General features: G+C 38.9%; 3 protein-coding genes and 1 long non-coding RNA gene across 10 annotated transcripts in view; 2 read left to right on the forward strand and 2 right to left on the reverse strand.

The window, feature by feature from the left end:
* Positions 1–1,830, forward strand: part of PRKDC (protein kinase, DNA-activated, catalytic subunit) — a 94,458-nt gene extending 92,628 nt beyond the window's left edge. For both annotated transcript variants that reach the window (XM_039333722.1, XM_039333723.1), the window contains exon 86: positions 986–1,830. In XM_039333722.1, coding sequence (XP_039189656.1) covers positions 986–1,190 — 205 coding nt within the window. In that variant the 3' untranslated portion in view covers positions 1,191–1,830. The remainder of the gene's footprint in view (positions 1–985) is intronic.
* On the reverse strand, positions 1,534–7,834 carry LOC120303856. Its single transcript, XR_005555547.1, has 2 exons — positions 4,041–7,834; positions 1,534–2,024 (listed from the first exon to the last, which is right to left on the reverse strand). It is a non-coding gene; the product is annotated as an uncharacterized LOC120303856 (long non-coding RNA).
* Positions 7,835–8,625: 791 nt separating this feature from the next.
* Positions 8,626–10,396, forward strand: CEBPD (CCAAT enhancer binding protein delta). Its single transcript, XM_039333724.1, has one exon. The coding sequence runs from the start codon at positions 8,851–8,853 to the stop codon at positions 9,796–9,798; it is 948 nt and encodes a 315-aa protein (XP_039189658.1). The 5' UTR covers positions 8,626–8,850; the 3' UTR covers positions 9,799–10,396.
* A 2,012-nt stretch (positions 10,397–12,408) lies between these two features.
* SPIDR (scaffold protein involved in DNA repair) overlaps positions 12,409–17,486 on the reverse strand; it is a 211,336-nt gene continuing 206,258 nt past the window's right edge. For 4 of the 6 annotated variants that reach the window (XM_039333584.1, XM_039333583.1, XM_039333588.1 and 1 more), the window contains 3 exons: positions 14,254–14,368; positions 13,847–13,900; positions 12,409–13,373 (listed from right to left, as the gene is read on the reverse strand). In XM_039333584.1, coding sequence (XP_039189518.1) covers positions 13,251–13,373; positions 13,847–13,900; positions 14,254–14,368 — 292 coding nt within the window. In that variant the 3' untranslated portion in view covers positions 12,409–13,250. Of the gene's footprint in view, positions 13,374–13,846; positions 13,901–14,253; positions 14,369–17,486 lie in introns of those variants that run through there. The other 2 variants (XR_005555538.1, XR_005555537.1) reach the window with 2 other exon arrangements.

The raw sequence follows: 17,486 nt of genomic DNA on the forward strand, positions 1-17,486 counted from the left end.
AGTATATGTATTGTGCCACCCAGCTCCAAAACTAGTGCCTCTGGGTGGTGTAAAACAAAGTTAAAAAATTATAATTTGCAAATAACAGTTATTTGTATTAAAACATTAAACATGCAGCTAAAACAAATAATGGGCCAAGGGATGTTAATAATGACAGAGCCATCTTAGTAGATTGCCTATTACCGAAGGTCCTGAGGACCAATGGCATACAACCAGATCTTGAGGGATCTTCAGAAAGTCAGGAGTGATGGTTGCAACCCAATCTCAGGGAGGGAGGATATTCTGCAACACAGGCACCACAGCCAAGTAGGCCTGCCAAATGTAGGTCCCTAAATCAGAGGTCCCCAATCTTTCTGGGTTGGTGGCCTGGGGGGGATGAAGGCGCCTTTACTCATGGGCATGTGTTAACGGGGCCACAAATGCATGCAGAAATGGGCAGCAGTTGCGTATGCGACGCAAACAGGGCCACAAGCACCTGTGTCACACTTGGCACAGGAGCGCCTATGTGATGCTACGATGCTAGTGTGAATGGGGGAGTGTGCTCACAATGACGCTAGTGCCTGCACGCTTGCAACATCACTAGCACCCACATAACGCTGTGATGCTAGCACGAGTGGGGGTGTGTGCTTGTAATGCTAGCGCCCACACAATGCTCATGACTCAACATGGCCTGAATGATGCCGTGATGTTAGTGTGAGTGGGGTTTGTCTTGTGGCAATGCTAGCATCCACACAACGCTGCAACACTAGTGCGAGTGGGGGTTTGTGCACGCACACATGCACTGGCCAGCCACTTATGTGGCCCAGTGACCAACAGCTCACGGCCCAGTAGTTGTTCACGGCCCACAGGTTGGGAACCCCTGCCCAAAATGACACAGCCAGCTGCATGCCAGGTGTAGTAGAGATCTGGTAGGACAGGAAGAAGTAATTGGGTAAAGATGGTTCATCAAATAACTACTATACACAAGCTTTTTTTTATTTTTAAGTGATGAATTACGCCTGGGCCATGAGAAATCTGAGACCTTCAGGGAGTATGTGTCTGTAGCACAAGGGAGCAAACAGTTCAACATCCGGGCCAGAGAATCACAGGATGGACTTACAGAAGAAATACAAGTGAAATGCCTTATTGATCAAGCCACCGACCCAAATATCCTTGGCAGAACTTGGGAAGGATGGGAACCCTGGATGTGAAAGACAAAGTTGTGACTTAGTGTTTAATTGAGCTGGAGATGAAGACTAAAAGGACTGGATATTATTTTTTGTAACAAAAAAGTATTAAGCATACATTTCAAATTGTGATGTATCAATAGAATTTTATATATTTCTTGGCATTTTGGTAAACTGATTTTTTTAATTAAGTATTATTAGGAAAACTTGAAGCATAATCTCAGTGAAAGGAGAGATACCCCAAATTATTACTCAGAAAGCTAGAAAAAGATAGTAAGAATTAGTTACTATATTAAAAATGAATATTTTATAAATCTGTGATATGCTGAATTGATTTCACGTTAGTGTCATGTTGCCTGTTAATGGGTATAAGTATGGCTGCTAAAGTGAGTAATTTCTTATTTAAATTATTTCTTTCATGAACAGAAAAAATAGTTGTAAGTTATGTTCAGAAGAGAGACACAATATGGTTTAGCATATTTGAAAAGGTATATACATGCAGTGATGTAGACAGAGCACTTTGAATATATTTAAATAATACTCTTCAGAGTTCTGTCATTCCTTGACGCAGATATTAACAAAATTGATCACTCATGAAATGTTATTTCTAATATGTGTGCAGTTTTAAAATGAAACTAAAAATAATAAACTCTTTTGACAATAAGGTCTTACCTTCCATTATAAAAATCAGACTACAGAGACAAGAGTACCTTTGAAAGATACGTCACAGAGGCCCATCTGTAAAGATACTCCAAAACATGGCTTAGAACAGGGCTTTTCGACCTTTTCATCCATTGTACCACTTTTAGGATATGGCAATATCCGAGTACCATCAGTTGCCTAGCAAGGTGTCAAAAACTTGATGACCAAAAAAAAAAAAAAAAAAAAAGGAAAAAAGTGATAAAGTACAGGTAGTCCTCAACTTACAACAGTTCGCTTAGTGACTGTTTGAAGTTACAATGGCACTGAAAAAAGTGCCCCCCAAGCCACAGCCGAGCAAGATACTTGCCTGTCTGCCCAGCTGCGCTCTTCCTCCTGTCCGAGGTTTTCATTGTGAGCATTTCTGTTGAGGATTGGCAGCGGAGGTGGGGTGGGGATGTTTGGTTTTTACTCCCCCGTCTGCTGGGTGGTTGCAGCAGGTTCTTGGTCACTTCACATGACCCTGAGACATTGTGACCCTCATAAATATGAATCGGTTGCCACGCATCTGAATGTAAATCACAAGACCTGGAGATGCTGCAACATTCCAGCTGATCGGTGCTTCTTCTGGGCTCAGCAGAAGCGCCAGGATCAGCGCCGAGCTCCAGCTGGAGCCTGGCACTGATCCTGGTGCTTCTGCTCAGCCCTGCAGCCCCAGCCATCCCTCGCTCAGGCTTGTGTGGTGCTGCCAACGGTTCAGCTCATTCCCCTCCCCTGCTACCACTTTTCTAGGATGGTCACGTACCACCTGCCAGGTGCCAATGTACCACAGGTGGTACCTGTACCACTGGTTGAAAAGCCCTGGCTTAGAAGAGTTCCTCATGAATATCACAGAAGTGGCTTACTTTTACTTGTGTAAACAGTTTCAGATGGATAAACAATCTGTTTTTAGGATGTACAAAACTAGCAAAATATTTTCAATAATTAATTCTGAATCTAACAAAATGTTTACTTTTTAAAACAACTATTTGCTGTACTGAACTTCATGCTGTATTTTTTTAAAACTTAAAAATGCAAATCCTAAACATAATGATTGAGCCCAAGTTCAGTTGGCAGTGTCCAGGTGTTATTTAAATTTATTTCGTTAGTGTTAAGATTGGAAGATATGGAGAGACCTGGCCCATAGAATCATCGCCAAGAGTCTGACACAATTGAATGGATATCATCATCATCATCCTATTAGGGAAGTCTCATCTTCCAAGCCAATATAAAAAGTTCATATAATGGGCATTAAAATATGATCTGGCTGTGCATCCTCCATATTCAAGACTAATAGAAATGTTGGCCAGTAGTTTTTCCTTCCACTGTGAAGGATGGGAGATGTCTGATAAAAATATAGTGGGAAAACACATCCATCCCTTCCTCTCTTCTGCTTTTTGTAAATCAGTCCTTGGAATGCCTTCAGATCTCCCTCTCTATCTGGTTACATTGTTTGGTGAGTATGTATAATAAAATTTTAAAATTGTTTTAAACATATTTGCATTATCTTCTCTTTTTATATTTATATCAATAAAGGTATTCTACTTCTAAAGCAGATGTACTGTGAAGAAAATATGAAGCTCAATGAAAGTTGCAGCCAAAGAATCAGGTGCTTGCCTTAAAAGGAGGCATTAATTTGTACTTATACCCAGTCTTTCACTTACTGAGCACTTTGACCTATAGGCTTAAAGGGCAAAGTTCTAAGCTTATAATTTAACCAAGTTCTTAACCATAATGCATGTGTAGTAAAGCATTCTTGTGGCAATTACTTCTTGTTATATGGTCATATTCTGAATGTCAGACAGATGTACTGTTTATTAAAGACAGAAGATATTGTTGTCAAATGACTTAACTATTCAGTGTTACAGTATAGTTTGGTTTCTGACCCACCTATTTAATACCTACTATGCTCAATACCATTAAAAAAAATTCCTTGTTTCTAATATTAACAAAATCATTCTCCTGAGAGAATGATGAGAATGGTGTTAAATGTATTCACATGAAGATAGTAGTTGCCAGATGGGAACCACAAACTTTGAAGAAGTACCCCAAACTCCCTATGTTAAAAAGTGTATTCCTTGGACTGAGTATATATTATGGTAATAGAGTAATGATTAAGGCATCCAAGATTATGTAATGTTAAACAGGAAACATTATGTTGCAAGTCTGCAAACTGCTGCTCAGAAATAATCTTACCATTCAAAAGTAATATAGACTTGCTTCTGGTTATATTTAGATGGGAGATGATCAGGAAGTCCTGGGATTATGAATAAGGGCGACCTTGAAAATACTTCTATACTGTTTTCAGGAAGACAACAGTAATGTGTCCATAAAGTTGGCAGGAGTCCAACTAATTCTGTGGGAGATTTTACCTTTTTCCATTCAGTAGTCAATATGCTTACAAGCTCAAAGATAATTTTTCCAGTCTAGTCAGTAATGAAAGCTTTTCTTCAAATATTATTTCATTGTAGTGGCACCTAAAGGAAAAAAAAATGACATTAAATCCTGTACTGCACGTGTTTTTTTCTGTATAGCGATGTCTCCATTGTTATAAAATAAATTCTACTGGACGATACGGAATTAGTTTGATTGCTTTAATCAGTTTTGATAATTCCCCCCCCCAAAAGAATTTGTTATCTTCTAGTCCAGAGGTTCCCAATCTTTTGGATACCAGGGACCGGTTCCGTGGAGAAAGGCTTTTCCATGGATTGCAGAGTGTGTGGCTTTGTGTGCTGCCTGCATCCCATGGATGGGGCTTTGCTTGTTTGTGCGGACCAGTTGGTGGCATGTCATGGCCCAATACCAGTCCACGGACCGGGGGTTGGTGACCCCTGTTCTAATCTATCAGTTGCTATTAAAGTCTTTCAAGCCATAATGATCATATTGATGATGATGATAACCATTCAGTCATACCCAACTCTTGGCGATTCTATGGGCCAGGTCCCTCTACATCTTCCAATTTTGCACTACTCCTTTGCATTTTTCTGTGCTCTAGCTGGTGTGAGCTTTGATGGTGTCCAGCCACTCATGTTCTTTGGTGTCCTGATTTCCATTTACCATTAACACTTTCAAACATAAAGGAATAAATATTCAGGCCATAAAGTGAGTTATAATTGCTTTAAAGTGGAAAACTTGCAGTTCTCCAAAGTTGACGGACAACTCGTCATGCTGGCCATGTTGACTGGAGCATCTGGGCTCTATAGGTTTCCACCCATGGTCTATACGAACAGTAATCCCCATCCTTTAAAATAGTGATCTGATGACTAGATTGGGTGGGGAAGTAATTTCTGGTTGATTGGCTTAAGAGCTTTCTAGGATTGACCTCCCCCCCAACTCTTCACAAAATTTGCTAATTTATTAGAGTTTATCATAAATGTGTTTGCTGTGGCAGACTGATGAATTAGGATCACACAAAGAAACATCTAGTTCAAGCTTTAACTTTAAGAAGAAATGCTCAGGATGCTGATAGTTCTTCAGAAAACTAGCCAATGATTAAAATATAGTGGCATTGCCTGTTTGCAACATACAATAGATAAAGGGTCAATTTAGTCTGGTAAAAATTGACACGTTACAATTTTTACTAGAATGTAATCCATATTATAGTTGGTCCTTGATTTATTTTTAAAAGGTTAGTTTATCTAAATGGTTTAAATTTCTTTGTACGCTTTTACAAAAAATGTTAGTCTGTTGGTATCAGATTCTCTGGGCAATCAAATGGAATAAAAAGCCAAAGAAAAGCTAATAATTAGCAGGAGGGGAAACCATCAAGCCAACATCTGACAGCACAGTACATTTTCTACCCCAGAGAATGATTAATCATCCAGCTAATCACTATGCACTATGACAAGCATTTATTGCCTTTACTCTGGGATATCCAGTCATTAAAATCAAGTGGCTTTCAAATCTTTATAAAGACAGAGGAAAGGTTTCAGGATATTCAGAAAAAAATGAGTTATCAGCACTGGGTAACCAAAGAATAATGCGCAGAAGTATAAAAAGAGTGACAGCAATAGCTCTCAACAATTCTGATCGTATTAGTTATCAGGATGTACCAAGTAAATGATAGCAAGAGAACGCTAAATAGTTCCTCACTTGAGAATTTTAAATTCCCATCCTGAGAGAATTCCTGCAGCTGCAAAGAGTATTCTAAAGAACACAAATACAGCTGCTGCCCACAGAAGATACTCCTTCTTGGACACATGGTGGAGAGGATTTAGAAACCAGTTTCTAATACAAATCAGCTCCTGTGGGAAAGGGACCAAAGAATTCTGTTTATCTGTTTATTGATTCACTTTCCAGCCTTGCACATACCACTACAATTGCATAATTATTTTTATATATTTTAACTTCATGAAACTAGTAAAAGATTGCAGTTTTTTTTAATTTAAACTACTTTTATTAAGAGGTAGGAATATAAGGATTAAAAAGCTTCTTTGTAAATCGGTGCATACGGTCATATTTTTTTACTAAGGAAAACTGGGAATATGAATTATAATGCTGATGACAGTGCTGAGAATTAGCTGCTACACAAAATCCTCCCCTCAGTACCATTAGTTTTTCCCACACAGATCATGCTTATTCTTAACTAGGGCTATAAGTTGGTTTTACTTACACAGTTAAGGAACCCCTAAAGTGGTCCAGAAACAATCAGAGAGGTTCTCTAGGCAGACAAGTACTAATTGTCAAATCAATGTTTTTAAGCAGTAAATAGTGTATTTTTTTCTGATCTCAATTGAGGCTTATCTGTTCCACTCACCATTAGCCAGCCTCTTCCTTAGCTTTACAGTCACCACTGTCCTGAATGTCTTGACATTACAGTAATTGCATTAATACTTTTTGTTGAAACGTAATACAAAAGCGTTAGTTACATATATAAAGTACATATCCCTCTTCTACAAAGAAAGCTATTTTTTAATATTTTCTTGAACAAAACTGTTGTGAAGTTTGCTACATACTGCTTTTATTGTTTTGTTTAAAAAGCTACTTTACTAATGTATTATTGATAACCCTCTTCTCTGATTTCTTCAGAGATTTTGCACACACTTTTTATCACACTTTATCACACCCTTACAGAGTTTCAATTCTTTTTCTAATGGATCAATAGAATTAGGATTTCTGTTTTTTAAATTAATGATGGCATTTAAATCATACTGAATCAACAATCTTTTTTAAAGAAATAATTGAAAAATGTTCATATTTTAATTACTGTGCATGAGAGTTGTCTAAAGGAGTCAATATTGATTCATAGGCAAAAATGCAATGGTATTAACAAAAAATTAGAATGAAACTGACTATTAGAACTGAGAAAACAGGAAGACCCTTTTTGTATTTTTTAAAATTGCCTCAAGATGGCAACAGAATTTCCTATAGTCTGCAAACCTCATCCAAGCAGGAGATGGTATTCTGGATCACAATAATATGGGCAATATTTAGCCACTAGAGGGCAATATTTAAATAAATATACAATGGAGATATACTAATTGATATTTTCTATGGCAAATATAAATAAAAGTATACATAAAATCAGTAGCAAAGGAAATACTGGAATATCAAAATAAAATCCCATGGCTATGCTCTATGTCAAACCAATCCTTGCATATTTTTCTAGCAATATCTGATAAAATGGTACAAATAACTAGTTTACTAAAGATTTGGCAAGTGTTTCTTTTTTAAAGTGAGTTTGAATTAACTCAAACAGCAAGATGCATGTCTTGATCTAATGTGTTTTAGAATGTCCACATGTGTGTATCAGCAGGTTCATGAATCCATCAAAGTAATCAAATGTGTAGTCCTGATTAGTGTTATGTATGACTCCATGTTGACTGGGAGTTCTGGGAGTTCTGGAAGTATAGAGCTTGTAGATTCTGAGCAGAGACTAACAACTTGGTCATTTCAGAGATCTTACAAAACCATACATACAAGGCGTTAGCAGAACCATAATGGGATTGTGTGCACAGCATGGGGCAGGTAAAACTAGCATTCAACCTCTTTCCCCACCTTCTCAGAAAGGTTGTCGAGTCCTCTCCAAGAGATCAAGAGCTGAGCCGTCTATAAGCCAGGTGTAAAAGGGCAGGATGGCTATCAGAAAGCAACCCATTCTCTGCCGCCGTCCCCCCCCCCCAGCGCAGCCACAGTAAGGATCGGGCTTTTCACAGCTTTCGCTCCATTTTTCCCACCCCAACCTCCATACAGACACACGGATTATTAGATAGACGAAAGGCTCATTGCTTTGGGAGCGGGTTAGGTGGGTATTTTGCCAACCCAAGTAATATCGGGCTTTTCAGGCGAAGGGTCTATCTCCAAATTATACTGAGTGGCCTGGGTTGTTCTGAGGACGGGCTCTCTTTCCCGGTTGCTTGGCCGCCTCAGCCCATAAACCCCTCCAAATCCGGAACCAGCCGAAGAGTGACGGACCAGCGAGCTGCCCTTTCGCTCCCACGGCTTGAGCCAAGGCAGGCGGTTGCCATCTGAGCAGAGCCGCCGTCCTGGCCACTCGAAGGACGCTGTTCTTTATCTCCCGAAAGAGGGGGGTAAAGGCCGCTCCTAAGTTGGCTTCCCGGTCCCGATCAAAGGTGGCAAAGCAGCGGGGGAGGTCCGGGTTTTGCAGACCAATCCCAGCAGCTGCCTCTCCTCCAACCGCCCCGTTGGCAGCGAGGCCGAGAGGCGCACAGAGCCAGACCCGCCGCCTCCCCCTCCCGGGACTTCTCCAGCCACACCCTCCGCCGTCAGAAAGGGCAAGGAGGTGGGGTCCGAGAAGCGATGTCGATATAAAGGGCGGTGGCAGCACCTCGCCGCCAGGTTTTCCTTTTCAAACGCACGTGTACGATCTTGGCCTCTCAAGCGTCGTGAGCACAGCGTGCCAGTGCGAAGGCGCGAAAGCCTGGGAGACGTCGGGGGCGAGAGACGTCTGGGGGGGCACAGGTCAAGAAACGAGCCACAGCGACGGCCATTTAAGCTTTTCACCTTCCCCGAATTCTCGCTTACCTCGCCGACCTGAGAGTTTGCAATGAGCGCAGCCACCCTGGACCCCTTGGACTCGCTTTCGTGCTACCGAACCTGGTCCCTGGAGCCCGCCAATTTCTACGACGCCAAGGCGGGTGAAGGCAGCGGCGGTCTGAGTCCTTCCTGCAAGGCGGGCAGCGTGAGTGTCGCCCAGGCGAGCGAGGAAGCCGGGGGGATGTGCTCTGCTCCGAGCAGCGGCAGCCGCGACTTGGCTGAGCTGAGTGCCGCCGCGCCGGCCATGTACGAGGACGAGAGCGCCATCGACTTCAGCTCCTATATTGACTCCATGGCGGCCGTGCCGAACTTGGAGCTGTGCAACGACGAGCTCTTCGCCGACCTCTTCAACAGCAACCACAAGGGCGGCGAGCGCAGCGGGGGCTACGGGGATTACCTGCCGCCGCCACAGGCGGCTCCGCCAGCGTCCGGAGGGAGCGCCTTGGCCAGCCTGTTGCACGCCAGCGTCCTCCCCGGCCCGCTCCGGGTCGCCGTCAAGCAAGAGCCAGAATGGGGCGAGGAGGCATCGGGCTCGCTGCTGCCGTCCCAGATTGCTACTTGCGCCCAAACCATTGTCAACTTGAGCGGGCAGCCCACGCCGCCCACCTCCCCCGAGCCTCCGGGCAGCGCCTCGCCGTCCAGCTACAGCAGCCGCTCTTCTGCTTCGTCGTCGTCGGGGTCCAAAGAGCGGGTGGGCAAAAAGGGCGTGGACAGGTTCAGTCCGGAGTACCGGCAGCGGCGGGAGCGCAACAACATTGCGGTGCGCAAGAGCCGCGACAAAGCGAAGCGCCGCAACCAAGAGATGCAGCAGAAACTAGTCGAGCTCTCCGCCGAGAACGAGCGGCTGCACAAGAAGATTGAGCAGCTCAGCCGGGACTTAACTAGCCTCCGGCACTTCTTCAAGCAGTTGCCCAACGCCTCTTTCCTGCAACCCTCCTCGGTCACGGACTGCCGGTAACCGGTTGCAGGCAGCGCCGCCACGGCCGCCCATGCGAGAAAGACTTTGAACTTCTTCGTGAATACCTCAGCGCGAGTCGCACAAACTGCAGCGGGGGAGGGGGGGAGGGAGGGCCAGGCTAGAAGACTCGGGCTGCCCCGGGGACTGTGCCAAAGGTACGCGGAGAGAGGGGGAGGGGCGCTCCTTGCCTCGCCTCTTCCCTCAAGCAAGAAACCTAGCCTGGAAGGCCGGACTGAAATACGGCGGGGGGGGGGGGGGACAACCTGTGTGCCGGCGGGTGTGTTTTGGCTATTTTTTTTTTTTTTTGGAATGGGCTAAGCTTGGGTCTTTTAACCACAAAACTTGCCAAAAGTTTTTTTTTTTAAGCGAAAGAAGCTAAACGTCTTTCTTCCTAAATTATTTTTATAATGATCACCCTCCCTTTCCCTTCCCCCTTCGTTGATGCAGCTATGGTACTTTGTAAGAAAAAAATATGATTTTTCAGACTTTTCAAATACTTTTGTTATAAATAGTACGAGGAAAAAGTAGACTGAGCATGCTCAAACTTTTATATAAAATTTTTACAGCATTTCTAAAAATAAAAATCCCTTGAAATGTATTTGACTTTGTATTTGTTGTGATATGAACATGTAGTGAGGGGATGTAGCAAAATGTAAGTGCCATCCAGGTGAACGGTTAATATTTTCTCAAGGACATTTATAGGTCAATTATGTAGTTTATCAAATTCTTTTAAAAGTGCAAATACAAGCAGAAGATACACAGGTGCTGTGATTGAATAGTTAATGGAAAATATATGATTCACTCTTGGACATAGTTAGCTTCATATATGATCCAATCACCTAAAGGAGGGTGCCACACTACCTGGAAAATTGCCTCACTGAATTTGTTGCAACTTCAGACTTTTAAGACTTTTATTTCCATAGGTAAAAATTCCATTCATATGAAGATGCATAAAAATCATCAGGTAATGGAAATTTACCTATATGTCCAAAAAGGACACAGTGTTTGCACAAAATATGAGCCAAATGCCATAGTTAGATTAATGTATAGTATTGTGAAATAGCAATGCAATAACAAATTGGGTTTAGGCATGAGATTAACCGGTTGAGAAAAAAAATTCCAAATAAAGTAATTAGCACTGGAAAAGTATTTCAGCTGGTAGAAAAAATATCAACTGTGAACAAAGCTTCAAAAATTAAGTCTGATTTCTTCATAGGAAAAAAATAAAGGTTATTTTACCTTATTTGCAAAACACATCGGCCTATTTCTAAAAAAAAGTACATGAGAGAAGGGTGGGATTTGGAATGGTGATGTTACAAGATAATTCCACTGCTCTGATTTACATCCTTAAGAAAAAGTTTTAGAAACCCTTTTCAAGATTACATGAAATCTTATATATAATGTAAAATACAAAGAGAAGGCATGATAGCTATGACTTCCAAAGCTACCTATAAAGTTCAAAATATAGGTAGTCCTTGATTTATTACAACCAAAACCAAAATTTCTGTTGCTAAGCAAGGTAGTTAAGTGAGTTGACCTTCTTGTCACAGTTGTTAAGCAAAACATTGCAGTTGTTAAGTGAATCATGCAATCATTAAGCGAATCTGGCTTCCATTGACTTTGCCTGGAAAAGTTAAAAAAATGATAACACAATCCCAGAACAGTGCAACTATTATAAATATGAGCCACTTGCCAAGTTCCTGAACTTTGATTGTGTGACTGTGGGGATGCTACAACTCTTGTTACTTATGAAAACCGGTCATAAGTCACTTTTTTCAATGCTGTTGTAACTTTGAAAGGTCACTAAATGAATGGTTGTAAGTCAAGGACTATCTGTACACACTACAGATACTCCTTGACTTACAACCATTTGTTAGTGACCATTTAAGTTACAAAAGCACTGAAAAGTGACTTACGTCTTTCACATTTAAAACTATTGCAGCATCTCCATGGTCAGGTGATCAAAATTCAGGTACTTGGCAACTGGCTGGTATTTGTGACAGTTGCAGTGTCTCAGAGTCATGCAATCACTTTTGCGACCTGGCAAGCAAAGTCAACGAGAAAGCCAGATTCACTTAACAACCATATTGTTAACAATTGCAGTGATTCACTTAACAACTATGGCAAGAAAGGTCATTAAACAGACCAAAATTCACTTAACTGCCTCACTTAGCAACAGAAGTTTTGAGCTCACTTGCAAGTCGAGGACTACCTGTACCATGATTGATTTAAACTTCATTCTCTACCCTTCTGTCCATCAAAGTGTCCTCACCGAAAACATTTTGTTTCATTTATTTCCCTTGGCTAACTGTCACCTAATCCCCCACTAAATACAATTAGCTAGAGTCAACAGAGCCTTGATCATATACATATATATATAGGATCCCAGAACTGTCTACATGTCCGTCCCCAACATCTGTCCTCCACAACTATATCTTCTAAACACAAAAATCCAGATACAGCTGCTGAGTATGGGGAATATTATATGCAAATAACAGGAAATCCCATGCATGCCAAGTTCTCTCTAAAAGAAATTACAGGAATTTGAATCAGATACTAAATGATTCCAATGTTTCAGCATCAAATAATAATTTCATCCACAAATAGAAATGTACAAGAAAAAGGTATAACCATTTTAATTACAATATGTTAATCTACTTTATTGAAAGGTTTTTAAAAACATAAGCTCTAAATAATTCCTTATTTAAATGATTATTGCTATACATATGCCTGTGTTCACATATATTCTTCTTTCATAATATTGTATCATATGCCCTGTATCTGATCATATGCCTTGTATCAGAATAGGAGATACTGTATCTCAACACTTACATCAGGGGTCTTCAAACTTGGCCCTTTTATGACTTGTGGACTTCAACTCCCAGAATTCAACTCCCGGAATTCCTCAGCCAGGCATGCTGGCTGAGGAATTCTGGGAGTTGAAGTCCACAAGTCATAAAAGGGCCAAGTTTGAAGACCCTGCCCTACATGAAATCCTGAATAGAATTTATATGTGAGTAATTAAGAAAATGTATCTCTAAATTAATAACTTGGAAGTTAATTTCAAAACTATTTCAAAAACATATTTAATATTTAGTAAAAAAAATATTTCAACCCCTGAACTCATTACAAAATATAACCTCCAGCAGAATACAAAAACAAAAAAAAATTGCTGGAAAAAAAAACATGTTTCCTTTGAGTGCTATGATATTAATCTGGAGGACCAGACCTCTGTGTATGTGAATTCCACTAATTTCATAAGAAAAAATTTAAGAATGTACATTTAACTCCTCTCATTGAAATGACAATTATGTTTGAATTGAAATTAAAGTGAATATTATTTAAAAAGGCACAATAGTTTTGTTTCAAAAGCAGCATAGAAGAACTGAGTACAGTTACAAATATGTTACAAAGATCATAGACAGAAGCAGACAATATTCCCTTCAGTTCTTTCAGGCATCCAAGAGAACAATTTCTTCCAATCCAATACAACTAGATGGGTGGCTGGTTATAGATTGGACATAACAATTCAAAAACCCCACCTCTTTCCTCAGCACACTCGTTACTTCATAACTCTGCAATGATAAAGCACAGTCATTGAAACAAATAATCTTGTACATTTTGTCCTAGCCAGCATATCACTGAACACTCTTCAGTAAAGGAAGTTCTTAAGGACTTTTTCCCCCTTATTTGCTTTTTTACTGCTCCAAACTCATGTAATACTAACAGCTATGAGAAATAATTTTATTAGAAAATTCAAATAAAAATATCTCTCTGAACTCTGAACTGAAAGCCAAATTTTCTACAAAGGTATTCCAGGAATTTCAACAGAGCATTAGACCAAGAGATTACCCACTTAATTATATTTTTATTCATATGCCAATATAGTCACAATATTACAAATGGAACAGGTTAACCCAGAATCTGCATTTTTATGAATGCTAGCTGAAAATGTAGAGGTTGAGTACTAATATATCTAGAAGGCACCGAGTTGGAGGACGTGTCATATGAACTAGAATTATGAAGCTGCTATTTTAAATATACATACCCCATTATCCATGGTTGCTGATTCTAGAAGTGAAGAAATAGACTTCTGTAATAGCTGTTGTAACAGGGAAAGAAGAAAGTATTATAATTATAAAAACAATAATGTAGTCAGTTTGTATTCCTAATATCTAAGCATTTTATTACCTGCTAACTCTTATCTGTAATTTCACAGTAAAGTTTTCTTGGTCAGGACATTACACATAAGTAATCTGTATTTAATTCTACACAGATTATCTAGAATATTTTTTTGCTTGCCTGTTTGCTTGCTTGTTTTACACCTTGTTTCTATGCTCTGGAAAACATAACTGGTATCAAACACAGATAGGTGGAGGTATAAAAGTACATTTCTTTCTTCACCTGGAGCTGATCATAAAATACTGAATTAGAACAATATTGTTCTTGTAATACCTTGATTTTTACTGTGGATTTTGGTTGTGAATGGCAATTCAAAAACACTTCCAGATGCATCTTGAAAACTGGTGAAGTTACAGCTTCACAGCAATGGCTGCAGTAGGGTAACCCTCTGAAATACATGATAAAAAGACTTCTTTGCTTTGCACTGTAAGCTAGAACACATATTTTTCAAATATTTCCATCTTCCTTGATTTAATGTGCAACAATCTTGCAAGAGACAAGATAAAAGATAACGAAGAGAACAACCAAACTGAGGCACAATATTCTTACAAGATATACAGTAATTTTTTACTGTAACTCAAAACCAAGAAAAGAACATCATTGCTTTCATTGTCATGAGGGCTACAGCAAAGATACTACTTGGATATAATGCAACCACTTTCACAAAAATACTATTAGACTTTGTGAAGAGTTTTTTTTTAAATATGATGGTTATCCATGATATGTTCTAAGCACTAATGCAGAAGGTTGGTAAGGTTTATGGTCAAGTTCAATTTGAAATTAACAGAACATTTAAGCAAGTTGCTTGTGGTTGGAGATTGGCATGCCAATGTTGGAAATATTAAGGAGGAAAACATCTCTGAATGTTATGGCCTAAGAAATAAAAAGTAATTTCAGTCAATCCAATGATTTCTATGATATCTATCTATATATAATGGATATAACTTAGATGAAATACAGAGAAATCAAATTGACTAAATTATTGGTACAAGGTGATGTTTAGTTATAACAGCAAAGTTATAATAGTTATAATATAGTTATTTACAGTAATATGCGAGTAAGCAGCAATATAATTTTTCTAAATAAAATTTAGGAATTTTATTTTCTAAATAATTTTTTTTAAAAAAATAAAGAGATGGCCAGGAACTAACTGTGAAACAAAACGTGATATGCTCATAACTATATGCAAGATCCAAATCAAGCTAATTGCAGAAGAATAAAGTTTCCATGGTGTGATCTTGAACATATATCCAGGATTTTCAAGGAGAACACAGGAATCATTTTTAAATCCTGAATCTCATTGAGAGGGAAGTAGAGAAATGTGGAATGAGATAAAAGTTGTTAAAGATGAATGTGAAAAGAGATGGAAAAGACTAGGAAACAGAAAACAAGAAGAAATGTTAAAACCAAAAAGGCCAATAGGAAGGAAATTAAAATTAATTTCTGAGACCTGTCAAAAGAAACAAGAAATAGTACTACATTCTTGTAAAGATACTGAAGATAGAAAGAAACATAGAAAACAAGGGAAATCTTCCCCAAAAATATATATCTCCAAATTCAGATGGAGGTTCCAAACTTGCTAAACAAAACAAAAGGACAATAGTAACTGATTACAAGAATACTGAGCAAAAAGCGAAGGAACAGACTATAATGTAGTAGAGATGTCAACATTCAAGATGCTTAGCAGAGATGTCAATATATCCAATGACGATATATTTCTTACTTACAAGAACCTCTAGTACTAGAAGATGAAGCTATATAAGCACTCCAATCATTACCAAATTGGAGGACTATAGGAATTGATAAATTATCTACATAAAGTTGGCAAGCAATAAAAAAAATCTGTAAACATTTAAGAGTTATTTAGTATTGATTAAAGCTTTACATGGAAAGGCTGAGAAAGAAGAGACATTAGTACTGATTCGTGCTGGATAATTGAAAAAGCCAAACAATACCGAAAAGAAGTTAATACACACTTTATGTATTATAGAAATATTTCAGTTATGTCAAACTGTGGGATGTGCTTAGGAAAATGGGAACCCCAAAATATCTTATTATCCTCAAGAGAAACCTTTGCAAGATCATGAAGCCAGAGTCTGGATGGAACATGGTGAAACAGACTGATTCCTGTTCTAGAAAGGAATGACATAATGTTATATACTCTTCCTAAACTTTATGCTAAATATATATCGAGGGAAGCTGGATTTGAAGAAGATGAGCAGTAGGAATATTCTGTACTGTTCTTATGACACTATGCTGATAGTTAAACATTTAAAATTTAAATGAAAGCATATGAAAAAATAGGACTAAGATTAGACCAAACTAATGACAATAAATACATTAACCAGTCTTAGAATTAAGACACTTTGATGCCATGATATAGCTGTATCTAGTTTTTCTGGTGATATTCTTATGTAAATAAAAAGTTGTACAAGAAGTAGGATAAAAGAGTATTGATAATTTGGATGCCAGTGTTGGAGAAGAATGTTGGCAATATCACAGATAGCCAAGAAAACATACAAACGGATCATAAAACAAATCAAGCCAGACTTTTCATCATGGCACAAATGATCCAGCTCGAATTATTATATTTGGGCACATTATGAAAAAATCTATAAATAAGTCCATAATGCTGGGAAGGTAGAAGAGAAAAATGGATGACCAGCAACAAGGTGAATGGACTTATTTACAGCAGTAGTGGGTGCTATGCTGGAAAATCAGAAGGATAAGTTGAAGGCAAGCCTTCTTGGAAAAAAACCTATGAGGTACTAAGAGTCAACCCTGACGTAATAGTACATAATCATAATTACATAGTAATTCTAGTATTGACCAATTGAAATGGAGCAGTTGAAAGGCAAAAAGATTCTACTCTCTTAGAATCTATTTCTATCTCTTTCATTGTGGTGTCAAGAATAGACTGCAACCAAAAATTTATTAGACATCTTGTTCCCAATAAGTTTCAAGTCTGAATCTCTGATCTGTGATTGTCAAGAACCAGTCACACAAACCCATTCTCTAAATCACTTTAGTTTTTAAAAAGACATTCTGGGATGACAAATTATAGTTTCATGAAGTGGCCATTTTTTGTTTTCCCTTAAAGCACTACTTTTTGCAAGACTTAATGAAGTTAGAACTATTCTTATCAATTGTAGCACATGATATTGGCACAAATACAGACGTACTATGTTCTATATATGTGCATAGAAAATAAGAATGCTGCTGCTATTGTAAATACTATTACTATAATCTTAATCAATTTTACTGGATGACTAAGAAAAATAAATGCTGGAGAGAATATACTTTATATTTATTTTCTTTGCACTCTTTATGATTTTATAACCCTTCCAGTTGGGAGCTCATCACCTGGACAACAAACAAAAACAGTTTGTAAGGGATCTAGTGAATCTGGGGAGCTATTTATAAGGAAGGATCTTTGTTAATTGAGTGAGATTGATTTTTTTCCCTTGCTGGCTGGGTATGTGTTTATTTGCACTCTGAGCACATGG

This window comes from Crotalus tigris, unplaced genomic scaffold, assembly GCF_016545835.1.
Source record: "Crotalus tigris isolate CLP2741 ecotype Arizona unplaced genomic scaffold, ASM1654583v1 scf7180000024506.7606697, whole genome shotgun sequence".
In the NCBI taxonomy this organism is placed as follows: domain Eukaryota; kingdom Metazoa; phylum Chordata; class Lepidosauria; order Squamata; family Viperidae; genus Crotalus; species Crotalus tigris.